This window comes from Coniosporium apollinis, assembly GCF_000281105.1.
Source record: "Coniosporium apollinis CBS 100218 chromosome Unknown supercont1.11, whole genome shotgun sequence".
Classification (NCBI taxonomy): Eukaryota; Fungi; Ascomycota; class Dothideomycetes; genus Coniosporium; species Coniosporium apollinis.
This window is the reverse complement of record NW_006913273.1, coordinates 128,559-153,776: the sequence shown is the minus strand read 5'-3', so window position 1 is coordinate 153,776 and position 25,218 is coordinate 128,559. Positions and strand designations below refer to the sequence as shown.

Genomic DNA, 25,218 nt, shown 5'->3' with positions numbered 1-25,218 from the left:
GGTCTTTAGCTTCTATATTACTCTTCTCGCTCGTTACAATACTCTATAAGACAAGATAAGTAATATCGGCGTAAGACCGAGTTTGTAGAAGCCGCTGTTTTAAGCCTATCGAGCGTTTTAATGGTCTAAGCAACAGTGGTTATATGTTTAGGAACAGTAAATGCCTCCTTCTCCCGGACAACAAAGCAGACATTATGTAGTTGATAGAATACATTAGGACTCGCGATTGCGAAGAAGCGAGTTAGCAGCCACACCACGTTTCTATCTTCACTCTTGCTGCGGTCGATGAAGCTCTAATATATTTCAGCTGGTTGAATAGTATCGTGTAGAATGTGTTCCAGTGCCTTAAGAGGTATAGGAGTGCTATTGCGGGTTACTGAATGCGTCTTTACCCATTTACTACTTTCCTTTCTTCGGCTTTAAGTTGTCATAACGCTATTAGACCAAGGAACACCGGGGCCGGTATTGGCCTTAGTAAGGCAAGGGGTGATAGCACCGCTGAGTGCGCTCGGGGTGCTAGCACTGCTAGTAGCCACATCATCCAATATACTCACAACGATAGCAGCGCTCGTAGTGCTATCACTACTAGCACTGCTATCAGAACTCAGAGAGTTTAGTATATAGGAGACGATGTTTCCCTTAGAGAACCATCGTGCTCAACTTAAAGTAAGAAGTTCACTTCTGTAACTCGCTCTAATCTCAATCGTGATATCAATCCTACCTTTGTTGAATATCTTGGCTCTGTTCCTATTCTCCTTGATTAGGACCCCAACTCGTTACATAAGTGCTGGATTTTCTCTTCGCTTTCTCTCCTATAGTTGTCGGCCTATTCAAAATAACATTGTTTCTCCGTCTCAGCTTCATCCCGTGTTCACTATCGTTTCTTTTTAGCGAACTCTTAGCTATGTTATCGTTCGGTTCTCCGTCTGTTTCTCCTTTATCTTTATCACCACGGTTAGAAGAGTGCTCGAGAACTCCTTGATCATGAATTAAACGCTGACGAGGGGTAGTATCAGCATGTGGCCGAAGAAGCTCTTAGTTCTGGACCGAATGCAAGCTACGTGATATATTTGAACGAGATACGTCAGCCTCTAGATCTTGTAACAATTGACGAGAAGGCGTGGAGACAGCCGGAAGGTCAGCTAGGTCTTAGGTTAGAGACAAGGAATAAGGCGCTGCGGTAACAGCACAAGGAACTGGAGGGGCTTCTTTATCGCTGCTGCTAATATAGGTTGTCCTGCTAGTAGGATGCATGATGCTGTGATCGGAAAACCGGCCACAAGTAGAAGTATCAGAGCTTACTACAAGGCTACATGCCCATATAGAGTTTAATATTGCAGAGAAGCTGCATGGCTCATCGTAAATCAGCTCGGATTGATTGGGTGCAGTCTCAAGCAATCCTGAAACCACAGAGTTGACTTGATCCAGCAGATTCCGAACAGCCTGTGGCATTAGCACGCATAATATACACAGAGAGGCTAAGGGCTATTCACATCTTTAATGGCGGAAGTCATGGAGAACGTCGTCGGCTGGGGATTTCTCATATGCATTCGGATAGATGGGTTGTACCGTGGAGATTTAGTTGCTAAGAACAAGCGCGAGCAGCGCGGACCGAAAAGTACTTGTTACGAACAGCACGGTGCGGGTCAGGCAGAACCTCGGGGAGGGGCTGCCAAGGATGGGAGGACGGTGAGGACGACGCCAAGCATCGAAGGATGCACCGTCCACAACGGAGGACGGTGGGGACGACAAGCGGAGACTATCGGGGCATCGTTCTAAGCGTCCATGTATAAGAACCTTCGGTATATAGGAGACGAGGTTGCCTCTTACAGGAACCTCGTGCTCAACTCAAAATAAGAAGTTCACTTCTTGTAACACGCTCTGATCTCACTCGTGATATCAATCCTACCTTGTTGCATATTTTGGCTCTGTTCCCATCCTCCTTGATCAGGACCCTAACCGTTATAGTACTGCAGCCCAAAAACGGTCCCTGGCCGACCACACAATTTTGACAGGCTCGTAAAATTAGTTACAGCGCCCAAAGAGGATTCAAAGATAAAGAGCCACCATGCTTAACATTGTAGGCAGGAAAACAATTCTCTTGCTGGAATTTATAATGCTCCCTCCATAAAAGCAAGGCAGCCGTTTTCACATGCCAAGCGACGGGTGAATCGCCCGCACGAGAACTATTTTTGTCCTCCAGCAACGCGCCGACGGGGAAATCAACCGCACAAAGCTCGGAACGAATTTTTGGAATAACCACGCAACCGCGCGCTAGAACAAGCTTAATTTGGTGCCCTCTTATTAGCCTGACTTCCGGCTACATCCTGATACCCGGAAGTCTATGGCTAATAATGACACGTGGCCATCAGTGGGCTTACAGCCCCTCAACCTCACTACGCATGTCACCAAACTTGTAGAAGACTCAACAGCCTTGCTGGCTCTAGACACAGAGCGACGCCAGAAATTGCCAAATCAGCTGTGTGTATTAATAGTAAGATAGCTTGTAGGAAAGCGCAAAATCCAATTCTTAGAAAAGCTTTATACGAAATTGGATTATATGGGTCCAGAATGGGCTCCGTCAAAACAAGGGAAGAATAAAGGTGCCCTAAACCTTGGAGAGTGTCCAAAATAGGCTCTGCGGGAGGAACAGAAACAGAAACGACTCTCTAACCTCCTCCCCTATATGGCTGAATACCCTGTGTAAATGGACAAGTCCGAGGTACTTCGACTTCTGAGCACCTCAGAATCTGCGCACACGTTGATATTCTCATAATTCTACATAAACTGCGTTCTATAGTCACTTCTCAGCATTAGAGACTCCTCCTACCTAAAAATTACACGAGTATTGCCGTCTTGTCGCCTAGTTTTCGCAGACTGTACCTTGATGCCACGATAATAATTCTTCACCACAATACCACCATCATTATCTTATCACTTTCTAAACTGATAAAAGGGAGTAATACAAGCTACTCAATCTCACTATGATGCTAGGAAATTATTATCAGCAATGTACGTGGTGTACGAGGCAAATCTACTACGCAGAGCGGTACCAATGAGCGCCATCTCGAACAGATTAGGGAAAACGAAACATATCACGTGGGTATTACAAAATACTGTACAGTAAATTACCCTAGCTGATATGATTTCTTACAGATCAAACAGTTTACGGCTCTTGGCAGTCTAACTTCTCCTGGGCGACACAGAATGCCCTACGTGATGGAAATCGCCGCTGTCTCACCGGTCATGGATTTCAAGATCTGAATATCCCACTGCCTCCGAACTCTCTCCAAACCATTTACTGATAATATTTTCGAAGGATTCTATCATCAAAGGTGTGACTACTCATCAATAGATGATTACGTAAGGTCTTGCGACGTGCGCGATGTCTACCAATACACAGCCTGCTTTAAACGGAATACTCGACAGCAACGGCCGTCGTATTCCACTCGCCCTCGTCACTGACTGGAATCGGCATTCGCTACGAATTCTGTGCCTATATTGTTTACATACACACCGCCACGGGGTTGGCTATCCTCTATGGTCCGGCCAAACTCGCGAGTCCCATTGTCATCGTAGAGGCATCAACGATTCCAGGTCGCGGCAGTACCAACTGTGCTACCCGTATGAGAGTCCGGCGAAGGAAGCTTACTCCTACGAGATCGATAAAGAGAGCCGTAGCTTTGTAACAGTTGGTGTCGTAGTGCCCGACGAAGAAGACGACAAGCTTCTTCTGACGACGAAGCAGTCACCTCCTCAGCAGATGATGGTGACGATGTAGAAGGAGTACAGGAAAAGCTATCCTTTCTAGCCGTTAACGACTCTATAGTTAATCAGAGAACGCCCGAGCCAGAAGACTCGAGTGATAAGATATTGGAAAAGCTGTGGCAGGACCCAACGTGGAGACTTAACATATTCTTTTCTCACTGCATCAATAACAACATCGCTGATGCGAAGCACATCATAACAGCCTATAGCGACCCTTTTATCGAGTTGAAAGATGAACATGGAGAAAATTGCGTCTCTTTCGCCGCAGTTGAAGGGCACACCCAGATGATCCGCTTCCTGCATGAAAGCGGTGCGGACCTCAACAACGTCAATGAGAAGGCAAAGACGCCTTTGATGGAGGCAGCACTCTGGGGAAGATTGGACGTTGTGGAATTCTTGCTTACAAATGGCGCCGACCCAACCCTCGAGGACCGGAAGGGAAGGAAGGCGTTGTTCTATGCCCGGCCGTCCAAAGCTACGACGAGAATGAGAGAGAAACGTGGTGTCTATATCGAAAGCAACGAGGCGGAGAGCAACCGAAGAATTATCGCTATCAGATTACAGTCCTACGAGCCCCACACGACAGGACGGGATGCGACGAATAGCGAGGAAACCAGAGGTGGCCGTTTCATCCTAGGCCAAAATGTATCGCAACTTCAAATCACCTACTATGAGCACTACACAACGTACAATATTCCAGACCGGTACAAGACAATCGCTCAACTGGATCGAGGCAAGATATTTCCGACAGTAAGCGCAGCTAGCGGGTGGAGGACTGATTTTACCATCGAAGACATCATCGACAACCGTCGCTGGATGAGCAGAGTCAGAGAACTCTGCAGATTGATCGACTACGACTTGTCTGCGCACGAATGGGATGGGTCGGAACCCCCTAGATCGTACTTAGCTTCTCATGCCGAGAAGAAGCTTATTGCTTACTACATTGACAAGCATATGGTGCTTCCGCATAAAGTCATAAAGAATATCGAGTCAAGGGAAAGAGGAGAATGGACCAAAGAGCATGTTGCGCTGCAGGATCTCGCCGAGGTTCAACCCGAGTACCCTACAGTAGTTGCGAGGATCTGGGTAAGTCGAGATGTATGTGAAGATTGTACACGCTTTCTCAGTCACATCGAGGAAGTCCTCGGCACTTCTTTTCGGATTGAGTCTTGTTGACACGAGTATGGCATCATGCTCCTGTCCAAGGCGCGAGAGGGGGACATCGTAGGCAACACAGTGCCGGAGAACATGGCCGCGGCGGAGAAGAGGCTGGAAGTTTTGAGTGAGACGACGATCAAGGACGCGGAATCGTGGGACTGGGGAGAATGCGAAAGAGGGGAAATACAAAGTCGTCACAATGTAGAGACGGGCAAATTTCAAAAGTGCTTCGAATGAAAATGACACAGCCACAAGTTCTGAAACCGAAGTGGTCGCGAGAGAGTTGCCATTTAGGGGCAGGCTCACGTGAAAACCGCGTTGGCTCGCCTAATTCAGAGGGGCGGCCTCCTGATCACAGGCTAAGCAAAGGAGCTTGCAGGGAGATGTGTAGGTGTGTGTGGGGCAGCGTGGCCAGTAGACCGACCGCCGGGCGGGCGGGGTTTTGGCCCCCACCGGCGGCAGGCCGGCGGTCGAGGTAGATTTGGGTGTACCGGAGCGGATTAACGCCTTCCGGGTCACTCCGAAGCTTCACCGACGCTAGTGGCGTTTATACTGGCCACGCTGGTGTGGGGGGGATTTTAGGCTTCGATCATGTTATTATTGACCGGTCCCCTTTCAGCGCGCACCTCCGGTCTCTCCGATCTACAACGACCTTTTCACGACTAGATTATCTTCAGCCTTAAACAGTCTCTCCTTCTATTACTTGCTTTCTTGCCGCTTCAATTCTTTAAGGCATCAGTAATATGCGTCTACTCAACGCGAAAACGCGCAAGCTCAAAGAGTTTGTTGCTAACGATGAAATCCCTCCTTACGCCATCTTATCGCATACCTGGGGTGAAAATGAAGTGACGTTTTTGGATATAAGTGATCCAAACGTTGGCCAAATGCTAGGTTACAAGAAAATCCGATTCTGCTGCGACCAAGCAATTAAAGATGGCATAGACTGGGCCTGGATTGACACGTGAGCCTCAGATTCCACTCTACCAACCCTGGCTCACTTGAAAATACAGATGTTGCATTGATAAGTCTGGCACTGCAGAAATGTCTGAGGCGATAAACTCCATGTACCGCTGGTACCAGAACGCATCGGTATGCTACGTGTTCCTATCGGATCTTAAAGACGACGAGAACGCTTGTCAGAACGCTTCACAACTAGCTCAATGTCGATGGTTTACCAGAGGTTGGACCCTACAGGAACTTATTGCTCCTGCAGACGTTCGTTTTTACTCAGAGGGGTGGCAATGCATTGGAGATAAGCGAGATATTGCTCACCACATCTCGGATATCACGGGCATTGACATAGAAGTGCTCTTGTTGGGAGATCTGGAGTCGGTATGTGTCGCACAGAAGATGTCTTGGGCCGCCAATCGAACGACTACTCGAATTGAGGATGCTGCGTATTGTCTTCTCGGCCTCTTTGATGTGAACATACCCTTACTATACGGAGAGGGAAAGAAGGCTTTTACACGATTGCAGGAAGAAATCATGAAAGTGTCGGACGATCAGTCTTTGTTTGCATGGGGTTTACCTGAGCAAACGCGAGGAGTTGCCCAGTGGGAACAGGACGAGCTCAGCGCCACCAGCGCTAAGAAGCTGTTAGGGCTTCTAGCCGAGACTCCAAAAGACTTCTTCAATAGCCGAAATGTCGTGGCTCTTCCACGTCTTCATACGCAAAACCGGACTATCCCAGTTGCGCACAATAAAGGCGTTAACATAAGCCTGCCTCTCGTGGTCACAGAATACTCTTCGCCAGCACGACGCAAAACCGGGATTCCTTTTTCCCAACAATGCTTCGAGGATGAAGCCCTCGTGCTAGCCGTTCTTGATTGCACCGTCGGTAGAAGAAGCATGCGTCGCCTAGCTATAATTCTTCGGGCCTGGAGTGATCATTACTTCGGACGTTTCTCTAAGCCAGTTCTTGTTACTACTCTTGACGGGACGAAGCTCGCTAGTTGGGATAGATTTCAGGGGTATACTGGTCTGCTTGACTTAGAGACGGAAGCACTCCAAGTCAAGTCTGAGCCTTCTGACTATTCCGAATTCCTCAGCGCTAAGGTTTTCATCAGACTCAATAACCACATAGAACGTCAGTATACTCTAAGAGTCTATTGTTCCTCAACGGCCGTCCTACAAACATCGTACCCCCAAAGAGGGATCGTCTGCTCCGACAGCAATGATGTACATGCTGTTCTCTTATTCAGTCAGGGTGGAAATCTCCATTTTGCTCTCGTACTTGGAGGATGCGTTCTACGCAACCGCCACGGCCCCGGAATTGACCCTAATTTGTGGATCAGTTTCATTAACCTCGAAGGGGAATCGACCGTCTCGGAAAATCATGTCTTAGACTTGTTTGAGGAGAGCACATATACTCTCAATCGTATCCCCCAAGGTTCTTCTGAAGCAGCTATAACGCTAGCTAATGGTAATATTGTTACGGCGGAGTTGAGCGGATTTGCTGTGAGATCTAAATGTTGGTTTGCTGAAGCTAGAATTAGCCTGAAGGCGATCCACTGATACTCACATCTTTAGACGACACTAGACTTTGGCGAGAATGAAGATTACTGGAAGAGGAGATCAGAGGGCAATGGATGTGTCTACTGTCTCGCCGGGATGCGGATTACGATGGACCAGAGAACACCTGGCGCTGCAAGAAGTGGCAGGGACCAGATGGGGGATCTATTCTCGGAGATTGGAGGCTATCCTTTGAATCGCGCGTTCACTGCAGCCAGGAACAGTAGCCATCTCAGTCTGCTTAAGAGACCTACTGAGTATCATGTCACCAATCACCTGGAGCTGAGATGCTGCCATATTTGGCGCCATAGTGGGCAGAAGGCTGTTTCTCTCTTGCGTCACCTCTGGTAGCAGCAGGAGAGCCTTTTCGTCTCTTCGTTCCTCAAGGCACAGAAACATCGGCCGACCAATACCTCGACGTCTTGCCACATGTGTTAAGAAACACATAGCGAATGCTGTAAGACGTTGTAGCTTCTTCTTAGGATCATATTTGATTGCAATTCCTGTACCATTGCGCCGAGAATGCGACGTAGATTAACTCCCTAACGTACAGTGACAGCGCGCGAAAGAGTGCGCAAGTTTTCCTGCCTCATTAACCAATCTACATCAAAGTTGGAGAACAGAGCAGTGATTCCCAAATTCTAGCGCTTCAATTTCATCCTTCGCGACTTCCATTTCACTCTTCCGTGTCCTTTTAGCCCGCGCCACCACTGGCGTAGAGCTTTTACGCTTCCGACCGCGTTTGCCTTTAACCACCGCAGCTTCTTTCGCGTCACGCTTCGCTTGTGCCTCGACGATGTCCTCATAGCTTATTACTTTCGCCTTACCAACCACCGTTGACCTAGTCGATTAGCGAATATTACTTTCGTTGTTCTGCTCGAACAAGACTCGGTTCTCGTCGAGAAGGAGGGCGTGTTCAGCAAAAGCCTTTTCGGCGGCATTCGCTAGTTTTCGTAAGCGGAGTTTACTAGGACTATCTAGCAACTAAGCATCATCTTCAATTCGGCTTTATAGCAGGGTAAGAGCCTCTGATATCATTGGCGTTTGCAGTATTTCGCCTTGTGGACAACACTCCACCTTCACCTCATTGACAGTCGGAACGTACAGTTCAGCTAGTGGTTTCTGGATATCTCTGAGTACTCTGTCTGGGCAGAACGGATCCAAACCTGTCTTTGACCAGCCGGACTGGATGTTTCGAGGGGTGAGCGCCTATTACCGTGCACGGCTATAAAGGGATGTGAAATGCTGCTTGCCGGCTGTGTTTACGCCTCCTCAATACAACCGTTCGACCTGTTCGCGATATGCAGCCTTTAGTGGGCTAAAGACTCCGACGTCACAGGGCTGGAGCTTATGGGAAGTGTGAGACGGGATGCGGCAGAGGAGGATATTGTTTTCGAAACAATATTCCATGATTTCGAGCGACTCGTGTGTCCCGAAGCCGTTGTAAATAAGGATCCGTGGCTTCTGATTCGCTCAGTCTTTAGTTTAGGGATTAAACACGTATTTAATCCACTCTAAGCTAATCTTAGAGTGGGTGTGTCCAGATTGGGAACACGCAAAATGCTATCTGGAGGTAGGGTACGTTGTCCATGTGCTCCGATGGGCTGCGGCTGGCCAGATAATTGTTGGAAGGAGAGACCTACCGTCTACGGAGATACACTCGATCGCAGTTACTATTATCCGCTTAACACCTACTCCTCTGTAAGCTCGCGGATCGTTCTTACCTATAAGGACTTTAAGGGAGCCGAGCATGCTTAACATGACTCCTGTTTCGTCTATATTATAGACATTCTCCGGTAGAATGACCGGGTCATATAGTTCCTTCCCGATCACCTCAAACCGGTGTGTGATCTTATCATAGATGTTATTATCGTGGCGGTTCCAATCTAGTGCCTTAACTTTTTTCGCTTTCAGCTCGGGATAGCATTTCTGAAAAGCTTGAGGCCAGTTCTTACCAGGAGGCCGGATTGTTTCGTCGGTTGCGGGAGTCCTGGAAGGCAGAGGAGCGCTGCCGTGCGATGATGAACGCTAACGAACATAATACTTAATAGGGACAGGGAAACCATTATTAGACATTCGTAACAAGTACTCAACGAGGGCTTTATCTTCCGACGGGGTGAGGTACTGTTGGCTTATCGCCTTTTCTTCTATCGATGGTCGTCCGTATACGCGATTCCACAGGGTAGTGCGAGAGACTTTACTGTATTTTGATAGGGCAGCGTAAGTTCTAGGCTCCGTGGGATCAAGGCCTTCGGATAGCGCAGCACTGGCACGATTCATTCTACAATGATGATTATAAAGGGAGATGAGCGACGAGCAGTGTTTCCAATAAGTCGGTGCCGAGTCGTTGAATATTTGGATTGTTTTGGACCGGTACTGGATCTTCAATACTGGCGGTATTGCGGCTAGCCGTCTAGAGGTTATCCGGAGCTGCCGAACCATGGTATCAAAGCTCTTAGCTAGTGTCATCGATAGAGGTCTATGAGACCGGTATATAATCGCAGTGGTGATTGGCTGAGGAAATAGCTAAGGTTTAGCACCTTGGTAAGGGCCGCAAGGCAGGGCGATATCTAGACTATCAGCACTACCTTAGCAAATCACCGAAATACCGGCGGTATTGGACCGTTTTTCCCAATTAGGCACAAATATATACTGCCACCTACTTATTGGAAACACTACCTGGAGGCCGTTGATAACTCGATTGTCCGGTCTAGCCTCGGCGTTGCGCGTTTGCAGTGTACGGATTCCGCCCTGCGCAGTACGCAGACCTCCTCGAGTGCGTGGATAGTGTCCTGAGCGGTACCCAAGTCCCGGTGATGCTGCTGATCGATCTCGGTACGCATGGCCGTAAGCGCGAACAGAACCTCCATGGAGATGCCGGTCGTCTGATGAGCCGGACTATCTTGACCTTGCGAGTTGGACGCACGGTCGTAGACTCGACCCGGTGATCGTTGACATGCCGGAGCATCCTGACCTTGCGAGTGGTACATGCGACGATACTCCCGATCAGGACATAGGTTGAGCGGCGTTCTCTCGGGACGTATCACACGGCGCGGGTGTTGACCGGGCATCGTCATCTCGGAAAAGACTGAATTGAGTCATTAATTGAATGCAAGGTTGTTTAAAGAAGAAGTTGATCGGGCACTAATTTTTGGGTCAAACGGAGGTGGATGGAAAATGGGATAGAGGAAGCAAAAACAGGAGGAATAATGGACAGCTTTTATATACATCCAGAGCTGCGCGCCTAACCACTTCACACCAGATTCGACCGAAACAGGTAATCAACCAACCAGTTTAACCGTAACAGGCAATGGAGGGCTCGCCCAGGAGACATCAAGCGGGTATGACATGGGTGAATGGGGTACGCATGACTGCTCCCGTTTGTTCGAATGATCAAATGAGTCAGAGACAACAATATGCGTGGAAGGGGGATTAAGCCTTCGAACGCAGACGACCACCCGGTTAAGGGTAGAGGATACTCATACACTCTTGAAGGGCTTTGTTTGCTGTTTAAGCACAAGAACGATCATGGAGCATTCACTGATGAATTTCCTAGAGACCAAGCTATCCGCCAGCAGGTGCTAATATGGCTGCCATGTCGCTCGTCGAGTGCTTATATATGACCAATCTGCGGACCCGTTATCCACTCTGCTTCCGATCCCTAATTAACGAACGAACGCGGCCACCAATCTTCAGATTCCTTGACGCAAACCCGCACTTGGTCGAAGAGCAGAGAGATAGAGTAGCGGACTCGGTTCATACTGCGATGCCAGGAAAGCAAGACCACTCAACCGCAATAAATATCAGTAACGAACCGAACGACTTTGAGTATCAGTCTGAAACAGTCTGACGCAACCCAGCGTCGCAGTTCCAAGTCTCTTCGTTGCTACTGTCTTACCGTCGCCGTTGCGGTCGCAAAGATAACGAACCCTCTTAACAATGCCCTTCTTCGTGTGCTTATCAGCAAGTTTCGATACTCCATAGCCGTTTTCCAGCGCGTGTTCAAGAATATACTCGTAGGCGGCCTCCTTCGTAGGGAATGAGCGTTTGGCGGGGTTCTCGATAGCTCCAATATAGTCAGGATGACCTGGCTGTGGTACAGGTAGAGGTGTAGGAGGTCGGGTAGGAGTGCGTCGTGCGGATCGTTGAAGTGCGCGTTCTAGTGAGCGTCGTTCTGTACGTGATAGGGTTCGTGGCGGTGGGAACAGGCGACTCATCCTAGCTCTCCTCGTAACCGTGAACCCTAGTCCAGCCTTGATCGACGTCTGACATTACGTACGTGGTGTTGGAGGTGGTGTTTTTGATGTACTACTTGCTGGTACTATAGAGTTAAAGATTTTGGTAAGGCACTTTCGGCGGAAGAATAGTCGGCCCGGCCGGATGAAGTGAAAGGTGGGGGGATTTTAATTGAACTCGGGTGGACCGTTTAGAGCAGATATTTTGCGCGGACAGCGAGTCTCGTTAAATGGAGCTTTTCCTCTTCCACTTCCCGCAAATAGGGAGTACTCCTGAACAAGTATTCCTCGGCATAAAAGCTTTCAGCACTATAGAACCCGCCAATCTCGAGGCCCTTCTATCCGCCAACTTTAAAGGTTCGGAAGTGATTTTTATTTATCTTGTTTATCTAGACTCGTCCCTATAGCTAGAAGCTGACCTGCCCAATAGATATTGGTATGGGACCACGCCGCAATATCACGTTCCCTATGTTCGGGGATGGCATCTTCACACAGGAAGGCCCCGCATGGAAGTACTCGAGGGATATGTTGGAATATGAAGGTACAGTCATCTTCCTCCGGCAGACGCAGATTGTTACTCTGTAGGGAAAGCAGGGTCGAAGGTTCCAGAAGACACAATCTCTACTATATATTGCGGTCAGATTGCTTGTATGTAGAAGACAGAGACACACATTTTTACTAACACCACTCTAGTATTTATACCACTCTAATGTTTATACTACTCTAACCTTTATACTCGTCCAATATTCACATTAGTCTAACGTCTTTACCGCTTAAACATTCATACCGCTCTAATATCTATTCTATTCCAATATTTATATCGGTCTGACATTTATATTAGTTTAGCGTTCAGGCTACCCTAATAAAGATTTCAATATTAATTAAGTCATTTAATGCTACTATTTTACAGTCTTAGATACTATACGAATTGTATCTCGCAGATCTTTAGTTTCTACCTTCCTAAAATGCTTCTTAAGTTATTTACCTTCTTTATACATATTGTACTCTAGCGAGCTCTACCTCTAGCTAGTTCTACCGCTCATGTTACTCGTATGTCTGACACCTCTCTCTGCTTACATAGCGCTATACTCTATATATTCCATGCCTGCTGTATAGAGCTCAATATAGCTCTAGAACTAAAGCTAAAAACTCAATATTTAACTCAAAGGAGCTAAAACTAGCTTCTAACTAAAATAGCAACGTTTAGAGCTATTAGAAGAGATGCTTACAGCATTATATAAGGAGTTATTCTTTTTAGTCTATTGCTTTTCCCATAAAATTGCTTTAATGACTGGAAGCTTAATACCATTTATAACGCATCTCCGCGCTATCTCTTTATTAACAAACTAGTCGTGAAGGATTTCGACTTAAGTAGATATTAACTATTACGACCAGAAATGCAATAACATGCATGAACTTCTAATACTAAGGGGAAATGTCCCTATTACCCGTAGAGGGAACTTATCGTGGCGGAGTGTGATTAGCTACACCCGTGATTAGGTACGCTCTACCACTAAACCTAGCCGTGAAACCTCCAATCAAGATTAGATATCCTAAATCTTAGGTGCCTCAATAATATCTAGCACACCTACTTCCAACCGCGCGGCCATCGCTTGTGCAACTTTGCATAATTCGGCGTTAACAGATCTCTAATCTAAAACTCTAACAGGATTGCGCTAGATGGCTGAGCGTGTTAAGAAGGATGTATCGTCTAGGGTTGCTAAGCCCAAACAGCAAGTTTGGCTAGAACACGGTTAAGAGAGTTCACCGAGTTTATCACCACTAGCGGCACGATTTCACTGTTACCCCGCATTATGGTCCGAGCCGCTTTACTGCAGTTGTGTTTATGCATGTAATCCCAGCGGACCGGTCCATAGCTGCAATAATGGGCACTCCTCCAATAATAACGCTACACAACTCGAGTTACAAGGAAATAGACTGTTGCCTAACTTACACATCGAAACCGTGGCAACAGTGCAGGGGGAATAGAGTGGGACACGTGGATATATGTCTTTCCAGTTGTCTCCATAGATAAAATTATGTATGCAATCGGGTAGGTTGATACTCGAGCTTATTAGAAGCCCAGGAATGCGAAAGAACCAGGTGAGGAAGTTTTAGAGGGTAAAAGACTTCAAAGTTTTACTATATAAAGAATAATAGCTAACCTGGACCCTTTACTTTGCCCTCAGATTCAACTATAAGGCTAAAGTTCATTGAACGACACCGAGTCAATTTTCAGCATCAGGTCTTTTCCCGGAAGATAATCTTAAGAACAGGCTACCGTAAGTTCCTCATTAACCGATACCTTCCTATTATTAACAGAGGATACGGATTTAGAGGAGCGTACAGCTAATGAATGAGATGGCGGAGTTAGTGGATCGAGCTTATAGACATCCCATGCATTTCTGGAAACCCTGCGGTCCTTCCACGCCCGCTCGACCTTGGACTTTAACCTGGTACTGGCCGTAGCGAAGCCATTCTAGTCTCACAATAGATTCTAACTTATGCTTATCGTCGATGTGGCTTGGCTAGGATACTCGGTACCACCTATTAAGTTAACATGTTGAAGATCTACCTCGATCCGAGTTCTTATAGAGTCGTGTTTGCCTGGATACAGCTAATTGCTCCAAACCACGTTTTCCTAAATACTTTTATACTTACATACCTATAGAAGCGCGTTGCCGTTCTGCTGGCGGTTACCTAGCCCTTTAAGCCTTTCCTTGAACGTGAGCGGCTTTGCCGCATCTATAAGCTTATATAGCATGAATCTATTTTCGACTGTCGCTTCTATTAGTAAGAATATCTATTGAATCACATTCTACCACGTCTGCCTCTTCTTGCAAAATGGACGATCTTTACTAGGTAAACTCACAGGTAGTTTAGCTATAGCATGCTCGAATATCCACAAGCTGCACGTAAACGCGATGCTTAGCGCTCTGACGGCTTCGAACCGCCAATTAAACGGGACACATGCAGTAGCTACTATAGCTGTAGCACATTAACAACAATCCCACTACTTTGCATTGCAGGAACTATTCCACCTCCCGATACGGTAAGCATGGAACGCTATACAGTCCATACTTCTATTAACGAAATTAATACGGCTGAGCCGCTCTCGCGGCGGCGAGGCTAACCTACCCTAGCCGGAGACTCGGTGTCTCGTAGTATACTTTACAGAAGTCGGTTTAGTCTACATAGCTCGTTATTTGTACATATTAACTATAAAAAGACGCTGTAGGCATGACTATTAAGGGATTTTCTGCTAAATAAGTTATAACTTCGGTGCCAGGCGCCTCCTAAAAGTACATTATTGCAGTAATAGAGCTCTAGTTCCCGTGACAGCAGCCTGGATAGGCGTTCTATTAATTATAGGTGAGATACATCCGGAAATCGGGGTTAGTCGAAGATGCAGTCGAGAAGCGAGCAGGCTTTATCGATGATCGAAAAAAATAATTTAGACACCCCCTCCTAAAGCTATGGATCTAGCTAGCCTGTCAACTGACTAGTCTCTCTTATAGGGTGGAGAGCTATTGCACATACAATGCTCACGATCCAATTTCTCTTAGAATCTTAACTCTTGCAATATTATTATTTAAGACTGCAAATTCACTCCATAATATCTTTATAGACTTAAATACCTATAGCCACAGCTTCCGGTACTATAGTTAATAGCCTTAGAGGCCTAGCTTCGCTAGCCGATTCTATCCACATAGCTAAAAACCTTATTAAGGTAATTAGGGTTTTAACTTCGGACAAAGCCTATTAAACTATTGTAGAGTTTATTAATAAGATCCCTCGGCTTAAGAAGGATGCTTAGGCGAAGGACAAAGACCTAGAGAGACTCAAGTAAGAGATTCAAGACCTGAAGATAGAATATAATAATTATAACTAGAAGTGTCTATAGATATATAACTAGGCGTATAATAGATTTAAGAAGAAATAGAACACACTTATAGCTAGAGTTAAATCTCTTAAAGTAGACCTCGAGAAAAAGGACGATAGTATACGAGATCTCAAGAAGAGCGAGGATGAACTAAAGGCCTAAGGCCGCCAAATTAAGGACTATCTGATTATAGAGAGGGATACCAACAAAAAAGCTGCTGTTAAGATGAAGGAGTTAGAGGATAATGCTAAGGAGAGGAATGTTAAGATTAGAGAGCTTAACAAGAGCTTAAGACAAGCGGAAACTAAAAAATCAAAACTGAGAAGTGACCTAAGTAGCTATACGGAAATGATAATATCCCTCAAGAAAGACTTTAGTACAAGTAAAGAGAGATTAGCGGAGCTTAAGGGTTTTACAAGGCATCTTAGCACGGAAGACCCGAATATAGCGTAAGTTATCTTGAAAAAATCAAATAATAGTATAGCAGACGTTGAGACTAAGTAGTATTAACGAAGTGGAGCGCTTATAGCAATCCGCCTGTCAAGTGGTAGGGTCCTATTTTGGAGAGAATCTCTCGGAGGCCGCCTTTGAAGTATGTTGAAGTTTATTAAATATTGAAGTTCTATTTGCTAAAATGGGGCATTCAGAATCAGGGTGCTTAGAAGAAACTCAAAGAGCCTCATTGCTTCCAGTATCAGGTCCCTCTTCCTTAAACGAATACTCCAGCCGCAAAACGCATGCGTATTACCGTCGTTCTAGCTATCTTAGCCAGATTGATTGACGCATATATCTTTCACCCTACATACATCCTGCAGGAAAACAGCGGGATCCGAGCGCTCCTACTCCATTAAGCGGTAATATATAGTAAAAAGGAATTATTTACTTACGTAGTCTTTTTATCCATATTTCCTGATAAGTAAGCATCCACCACTAATGAGAGGGCTATACGAGTTATTTGTGAGGTGATGTAGTATGTCTAGGATCTACTCCTCACTGAATAGGTCAAGAGGTTTCGATTGGATCTAGAGCGAGTTGTTAGCGATGCCCGCAATGTCTAGCTAACTATACAGCGCCTTAAAACAAGAATAGAGCCCAATTTTGAGCCCGCCTAGCTTAAAGGCTTCGACTAGCAAACAATACTTTTTGAGGATGCTGCTTCTAGCGGACTGGAGCATACTTCTACCTCTACCACTAACGTTACAGCAGATGAGGAACTGCTCGTAATCTTCCCGCGTATCTATATTGTGGAGGATAGTGAACCTAATCTAGTGACCTCCGGCACTATTCTAAGGAGATCACAGTCGGTAGCGGCGGCGCGAGAGTTGAGGGAAAGGGCCTTGGGACCTCCGTTTAGAAGGGCGATATTAACTCGATCTTATACATCTCGGCAGCGGACTCAACCGGTTACTCTAAATAACGGTTAAAGCGAGTCTAGCAATTCGGAGGCCCGGAATTTTTTAGTACATGCAACTCTATCAAGCGGACAACAAGATGGATAAAGGAAAAACTGACTTTTCAACGCAAGTCGAGGAGACGTCCACTTAGTGGTAGAGGCTGAATGCAGTAATCTTCTCCCATCTCTTCGTGTCTGCAGATACTATCATATTGAAATTTAAAGCGATTAATGCATCACACTTAGGTGATTCTGGTTTTTACCGTATCTTATAAACAGTTATTGACTCATCTAAGGGCTCGTGGATCAACATTCATGGCACTCGAGTGAACCAGGATCAGCTAGCATCGAAAGGGTAAATATGAAGCTGTACTAGAGGCCGCTAGGCTAATGGGCTTGGATGGACCCACCACGGGAAGCACAAAAGCATTTTCCCGGGACATACTCACCATTTGAGATCTGTGGCCCCAGAGAGATTCGAAGTTTCCATACGGTACAGCTGAATGAAAAGGCGTCCTTCCTTTGTCATCTTGAGCGCTCATGCGGGTTCTTCCCTGGATTGATCACTCGAGAATATGACCTTCACCTTTACGGTCGTGTTCGATGAGCCGCGACAACAGAAGATATCACGCCTAAATAGAACTCCGGTTCACCAGGCTCGAGAGATCTAGACGGCGCGAACTCCCTCTTCTCCTTATCTTTTGCAGCCCTTGATTTCGTATTCACGAATCTTATTATTGGAACGTCTGAACAGCTATAATCATGCAGTGAATATGTCTTGTCTGTGCACGTTAAGCCCACACATTAGGAGACGGTAACCGCCGCCTACGATGGCTTGCGGAGGACTTTTAGTTCTGTATCGTCTTCGGTCACTGGCCGAACCTCGTCTCCTTTTAGCGCGTCCATCCATGGCAACGTCCGGAAAACTTACCATGTTGGCTACTTGGTCGTAGGTTCATTGATAGCACAACTGAAGGGATGACTGGATTGATGCTGCTCGGCAACTGTGACGGACGATAGTCGCAATGCACCCACGACTGGGGCGAGGCCGAACACTAATGGGTACGCAAGCGCTTGTTCCAGCCTCATGCAGAGAGCGCCCGCCCTAATGGACGTGGCTTAAGTTAAGGCTGTTTTGCGCTGCAACCACACCTTGTTTCTGCAGCACACCTCATTTCTACGGTAGAATTGCTGCGGTTTTGCTTTCTTACTCACGGCGATATCCATAGGCAACAGGACCCCCGACAAATGGAATCACATCCCCTTGTATACCTGATAATGGTGGATAAAGAGTTCAACCTGTACCCGCACCATTCTCTATTCCACTAGCAAATAGGAATAATATTAAACTAGGTGGTAGTAATCAGAATAATATGTTATTTAGTCTAGAGAATGCCATGTCAGGACCCTCTACTAATAATAGTAATAGAAAATTACCGAATCCACCTATTAATGCTGGCATTCGATCCATTAGTTTTCAAAGATGGTCGGCTTCGCGCGAAAAAAGTCCAAGGAGTGGGTAAAGCAACTCCCGACTAGTGTCGTGATTGTAATCTATATGTGGGCCGCAAAAACAATTCAGAAGATATCAGATGGGCGAAGGTGGGCGATTCGCCGCGCACTAACCATTACTAATCAAGCGCCAAGACAGATTCGTTAAGCCCCGCATGGTTGGCGCTGCTCTGCCAGAATGGCGTGTCGACCGCATCGAAATTAATATAACAAACGACCTTATCGAGGCGCCTTCTCTTCCTCCTAATACACCGAGCTTCGTCTCGACAACCAACAATCATACGCTTATAAAGCTAAATACCTAGGCCTTAAACTTAGCCGCCAACAACCTCAGCGCGATATATCCCGTTCCGGTCTTTTAGAGAGAGTAAGCCGACACTAATATTAAAGTTTACGAGCCTGAGGACTCATACACTTAGGTAAGAGCATGTCTGTCGCGATTTTGGGAGCTAGTATATTACATTTCCCGCTATAGCACCGATAATGTTAATTACATAACGGCTATTACAACGAGAATCTCTATTTTAAGCTTAGCCCCGTCGAAGCAGCTAATTAACCTTCTTGAATATTATCGTGCGTATTTATAATATAGACGAATTTCGAAATGGTTTAGCACGTGTAATTCTCCGTGTTTACGTAATAGATTTACTAGAGATTCCTTAAGACCAATAAAATACCGTGGCGAGATTATTCTGTGAGTAGGTTCTTGAACGCGTATTCATTAGAGAAAGATAAGTCTTTAAATACAATTATTCCCATGCAACTCCCGAATTCGATTTAGAAAAGCCTGTTTAGAGATATTTTATCTGCAACCTTAACGTCACTTGCCTATTAACCCGAGAAGAAGTACTTTCTCTACCTTATGCAGTCTACTAAATGAGCCGGTAAGGGAATAAATAGTGTATTAATTTATTACTAGCTAATTGTGGTTGATATTCTAACTTTCTAGAGTCTTTACTCTAAGAGTAGAGTGGATTAAGAGCGTAAAGTAGTACTACTCTATATATTACTAGGGAGGGGATTTAGAGTAGTAGGTAGTAGTTTAGATAAGAGAGAAGTCGATTGAAAGCTTAGCTACTTTACGATTAGACTCTTTAACGTCGTGTTTATTAGATAATAAATAAATAAATGACTTTAAATACAAAAAGCTATATTAATCCCACATCTATAATTTTATGCGCTAATATTTAACCAAGATTATATACTAATTTATAGGGTCTCTAGAGAAGATTCCTCTCGGTACTTAGAATAGTCTTTATCTAGCTCGTCTTTCTAGAGGATATACACACAGTTTCTTAGGAGAGAATAAATAGGCGTATTAGTGTTAATAGTAGGTAAACACTTCGCATAATGTTTTAGTTGTAGAGGATCTTTATTTTGTTATTCGTGTCTTTCCGCGTATTAGAACCGAGCGATAACGTTATTATACATTCTATTTATTTATTAGTAGAGTCTTTAGAATAGATAGAAGCTAGTGGATCTAATAGCTAAACCTTATAGTTTAAGATAGATATTTATTATCTTTTAGATAGTAAATTTTAATAGTTATAAGCCTAAAGAAGTACTAGAATACTATATTATTACTTAGTTTACTTTATATTATATTATTTACCTAAGCTACTATTTCATTCGGCTATTATATAACTAACTTTATTCTACCTTATTAGATTACATTTTTAGGCTTTTCTATTCCCTTTAACCTGTTTTATCTTATCTATCCTATATTACTAAAGCATATTATTACCATTAAAGTATATTATAAGAATTATATAATATAAACTCCGTGAGCGCGCCGCTATTATATAATTAGTATCTTAGCCCTTAGATAGACTTAATAAAGTGTATACTATAAAGCTTTAATTTATATTTATTTATAATCTTACTAGCCTCTACTACTAATAGGAAAGCCGACGATGTAAAGCGTTAAACGAAAAAACTATACCCGATTTAAGGGTAGTTAGGCTGAGAAAGTTATAGGCGCGTTTAGAATAAAGTAAGGTTTAAGCGACTCTAGTAATACTAGCGCTTCGAAATAGTAAAAGTTACTAAAAAAAGAGTCTAATAATACCTTAGGTATTTAAGAGCCCTAAGATAAAACGCGGATTATAATATTAACTAAAGATAAGAACGTTAAGATTATTTAGAATCTATATCTAATAGTTTTTACTAACCGCATCTATCTTATTTATATAGGTAATAAGTAGCTCTTGAAGGAGAAATAAACGCGCCCGTTTATACGGAAATCTATCCTTTAGAAACAGCTTAAAACTTATATATAGAAGAGACAGTTTAAGCAAGAGTTTAAATATAGGCATTCTTATTACTTAGAGTGGTTATAGAACCTTAAATAATTTATAAGCCATACAGCTCGCATCTATAGTGTGTTTTATTAGCTTTAGATAGTAATCTTATTCCTTATATATTGCGTTCTAGCTGCCTTAAGTTTATATATATTTCGTCTATTTACAGCGGAGCCCGAAAGGGACCCCTCCTAAAACAGACATTCTAGTAAGGTTAGTAATCTGTATAGCCTAGAACTATAGTATTATAAGTTAGTATTACTCTTAGCGCTCGCGAGTATCCGCCTATAATTTAGCCGTAAGAGAAACGCTGGCGTCTTAAAGACCTTATTTTAGCTTCCTCTTAATATTATACTAGGGTAACACCCGTTCTAGCTCTAGTTCTAACACTAGCGTCATCCTTACGCTAGAATATTAAGGATAAGAAAGACCTAGTAAATAGTAATACCGCGCTTATAGAAGTTTCTAGAAGTAACTAGCTATAGTGTCCGGGAGTGACTGGCTGTAGTATAGATAAATTAGGAATTATAAGGACAAGAGAAGATAGAAGACATCCTATTAGATTCGAGCGGACGGTGTATAGGGTTGAACTAGATTTTTTTTACCTAAGTTATTAAGAGAATAGTATACTAGTCTTATTTGGCTTTACGCTTACTTAATAGTAATAGTGCTTTAATAGAGCTAGACGACCTCTTCCGCCTAGCGGTATTATTATAGCTTCTATTCTCTCCTTCTATTAGAACTATAGATATACTTATAGGTACTATTATAGATTGTATTATACTAGTTGCTAAAGCGTATTAGGAGTAGCTAACCGCTTCTATAGTATCTAGCCTCTTACTAAGGTTGTTACTAATATCTTCGTCTTTAAGAATCTTAACTAGAGAACTAGTAGGTTTATTTATTATACTATTTAAGCTATCTAGAACTATAATAGCCTACCTTATAACTTAAAATTTTATATAATTATATTCTAAAGTAGTCTAAAATTCTATTAAGACCCTTATATATAGCGCTCTAGACATTAAGAAAAATTTGGGCGCTCGTGAAATTTGTATTAGTTTAAGATGTCTAAGGCGCTTAGAGCGCGCTTAGAGCGCTTAGAGCGCTTATAGGAATACTCTAAGCGTGCTTTAAGCCCTTAGAAGATACTTATAGTAGGTTTAGATTTACTTTAAGCACTTAGAACCTACTCTAAGTGCTTATAATAAGCCTTAACCTGCCACAAGTATCCCCTAAGCACTTAAAAGTAGCTTTAAGTAGATAGTAACTAATAAGTAATATAATAAGCTTACGTATTATATAATAAGTAACTACCTATTATACGTGTTACTTTTATATAACAAGCTATATAATATAATAAGTAACTACCTATTATTATATTACTCTAGTATTTAATTGCATTTAGAGTTACCTACTTATATTTTTAGGTATAGTATAAGTATTCTCTTACTCCTAATATAGTATTAATACCTAGTATATAATAATTAATACCTTAACTATTTTTTAGTACTAAGTTTAACCTTCTTAATTACTACTTAGTGTTTCTTTATAGCTAAAATATACTTTAGTGCGACTTATATACTATATAGTAATATAGTAATAGGTTTAGTAATAGAAGTAGTAGAGGTAGTAGGTAAAAGTGTTATATTAGAAGTAATAAGAGTGGGTTACTAGAGTAAAAGGGGCGATAAAGGAGCTTTATTACCTTAATTATTAGTAGTATTAGTAAAATTATTCTTCGTATAAGGCGTAGTAATAGGGCTATATTTTTATAGAGATAGTATAAGTAAGTAGATAAAGTTAATTCTAGGTATTATATATTTATAGATATTAAGAGCGGGGCTTCTTTCTACTAGTACGCGATATACTAGTACGCTAGATATATATAGTCTTAATAGCCTTTAAGAGAACCGGACTACTAGGACTTTACAAATTATTATTAGCTTTATATATCTAATACTCTCTAATTTACGGGTTATAGTATCTCCTTTATAGGTAAGATAATTAGTAAGCTTAGACTTTTTAACGCTACTATTATTATCGCCTAAAGTAAGTATAGTTATATCTATCTTATAGCGGCTTAGTACTAGACTTTCTAGCTCTATAGTAGGGAATATAGACTTAGATATTAAGAGTTCTAGATTCTAGCCTCCGCGCTATCTCTATTCTAACTACTTATCTTAAAGTAATAATATATTTATAGTTATATTTAGAAAGAAATAATATTTCTATACCGCTTTATATAGGTAATATAATATCTAACTATTATATAACTATAGTTTTTTTATAATTATACTAAAGTTATAAAAAGTTAGCTAGCTTCTTTAGGCGCTTAGTAATAGGGATTAGAAAAATATACTTTTATATTTAAGGTTAATAACACTTATATATAATAGTAGGCTATAAGATTAGGCGCTAATATAGTCTTAGAGTAACTTAGAGGTCTTATTCTAGAAATATAAACTAGCTTTTTAGTAAAACTACCTTCTAGTTTTACTCTATAGCGCTATAAGCTATTTTAGTAAACCATCTAATAACTAGAGGTAAATCTTATAATATAGATGTATTTAATACCTACTTAGCTAGTCTTAATATAGATGAATCTAGTACTATTAGAAGTAAGAAGAGGATTATATAGGTCTATAATATTAATAGTAGCGAATCTATTAGTAGTAAATTAGATACCGCTTCTAAAATTAATAATTTTATTAAGGAGCTAGCTATAACGGATGTAGATAGCCCTAGAGTTTCTATACTTAGATTAGCTAAAGCTCTACTAGAGTCTCTTTAATAGAATATAATAGATTCTAAGCCCTTATTACCTAATAAGTATAATAATAAAGAGAGCTTACCTAAGATGAACGTTAATAACAAGATAGATAATAAGGTAGATAATAGAATAGAAGCCTACCTAGACGCCCTACTAATAATAATAGAAGATGCTAATATAATATCTAAATATATTCTATCTATATATAGTCTAGTACTACTATTAAAGGCTAAATCTAAGCTATAGAAGTTAAATTCCCTCTAGTTAACTAAAGTTATTAATCTTATAATTAGTTTAAGTCTATTAAAAGCTTCTAGTAAGCTACTAACTAATAATAAGAGCCTTAGTAAGTTAGTCTTCTAGTAGTCTAAATTTCTTAAAGGTTTACTAGAATATTTAAGTATTAAGGATATTTATATATAGCTTTAGAGTATACTTAAAGAATATATTAATTATAAACGCCTTATTATTAAGTTACTTTAAATAATAATATAGCTAGCGGACTATTAGTCTACAAGAATATATCTTAAAGCTAAGATAGAATCTAAGTTTATAATAAAAGTAAAGAATATATTAAATAATATAAAAAAGAGCCTATTAGATTCTACTAAGGGTAAATTCTTAGAGTCTATTCCCTATTATTAAGAAAGATATATACTATTACTACTATTACGTTAAGCGAAAGATCTAGGCTAAGGATAAGAATAAAGACGACGCTAAGTAGTTTATAGATAGAAATATAACTTAAGGCCTTAGTAGCTAGCTATATATATAGCTAGGCTATTACTATAGCTAGGTCTATATATAGAGCGGCTAAGCTAGAAGCGCTATAGCGTTTTAAAGGACTATAGAGCGTGTTCTTATTATACGCTTCCACGCTTAATTTAGCTAGCCTAGTAATCTTAGCTTTAGTAGTTTAAAAAGAAGTAGCTATATAAATTTACTTAGTTATATAATATTATATTAGCGGCGGGATAGTATAGTAGTTAAGTAATAAGAAAGTATACCTAGCCTATTATAGTAACACGTAATATATATATAATACTAAAAATAAGCCTGCTTCTAATAGCTAAGTTCAACTCCTACTAACTTTTTATATATTTGCGTTTATAGATACCTTAGACGCGGCGGTAGGTACAGCTTGAATAGGGTGGTAGATGCATCTTAAATAGGGTAATAGTAGATATATCTTAAATAGAGTAATAGGTACGGCTTGAATAGAGTAATAGGTGTAGTTTAAACGCGGTAGCGGATAGTTCTAAGAATTTTCCGCTAATAATAATAAGGCTTAGATACAGTATCTAATAGTTATAAAAATCTTTAGCTAAAGATACTAATCCTATGCTAGAGCTATTAGTAAAAGATAAAAGAATAGGAAGTTATAAGTTTAAATTATAGTTCTTCTTATACTAGGTTTTAGTATAAGGCCTAAGCTTTAGAAACCTTCTAAGAGGCTCTAGTTTAATAAAGCGGCCTGCGACTTTAGATTCTCTATATAGAAATAGCTAGATTTTGCGAGATAAATCTTCTTTAAAAGATATAAAAAAAATAGTTCTAGTAGGTTTAAAGTTTTAAGCTAGTACCTACTTATAGGTAACCTTAAGGCGCTAGAGTATATTCTTAACTAGCTCTTCTATTACTTCTAAAAGAGTTAAAGACTTTAAGCCTTTTTTTAGAATAATAAA

The 25,218-nt window shown here is 42.2% G+C and overlaps 2 protein-coding genes across 2 annotated transcripts; both read left to right on the top strand.

Annotated features, from left to right (window-relative positions):
• Nucleotides 1–4,053: 4,053 nt before the first annotated feature.
• W97_02825 (uncharacterized protein) lies at nucleotides 4,054–5,163 on the top strand (the record flags this gene model as incomplete). Its single annotated transcript, XM_007780724.1, has 2 exons — nucleotides 4,054–4,854; nucleotides 4,975–5,163. The coding sequence occupies 2 exons, from the start codon at nucleotides 4,054–4,056 to the stop codon at nucleotides 5,161–5,163; spliced, it is 990 nt and encodes a 329-aa protein (XP_007778914.1).
• A 6,739-nt stretch (nucleotides 5,164–11,902) lies between these two features.
• W97_02824 (uncharacterized protein) lies at nucleotides 11,903–12,257 on the top strand (the record flags this gene model as incomplete). The annotated part of the gene is made up of 2 exons (XM_007780723.1): nucleotides 11,903–12,029; nucleotides 12,103–12,257. The coding sequence occupies 2 exons, from the start codon at nucleotides 11,903–11,905 to the stop codon at nucleotides 12,255–12,257; spliced, it is 282 nt and encodes a 93-aa protein (XP_007778913.1).
• Between the last annotated feature and the right edge of the window lie 12,961 nt (nucleotides 12,258–25,218).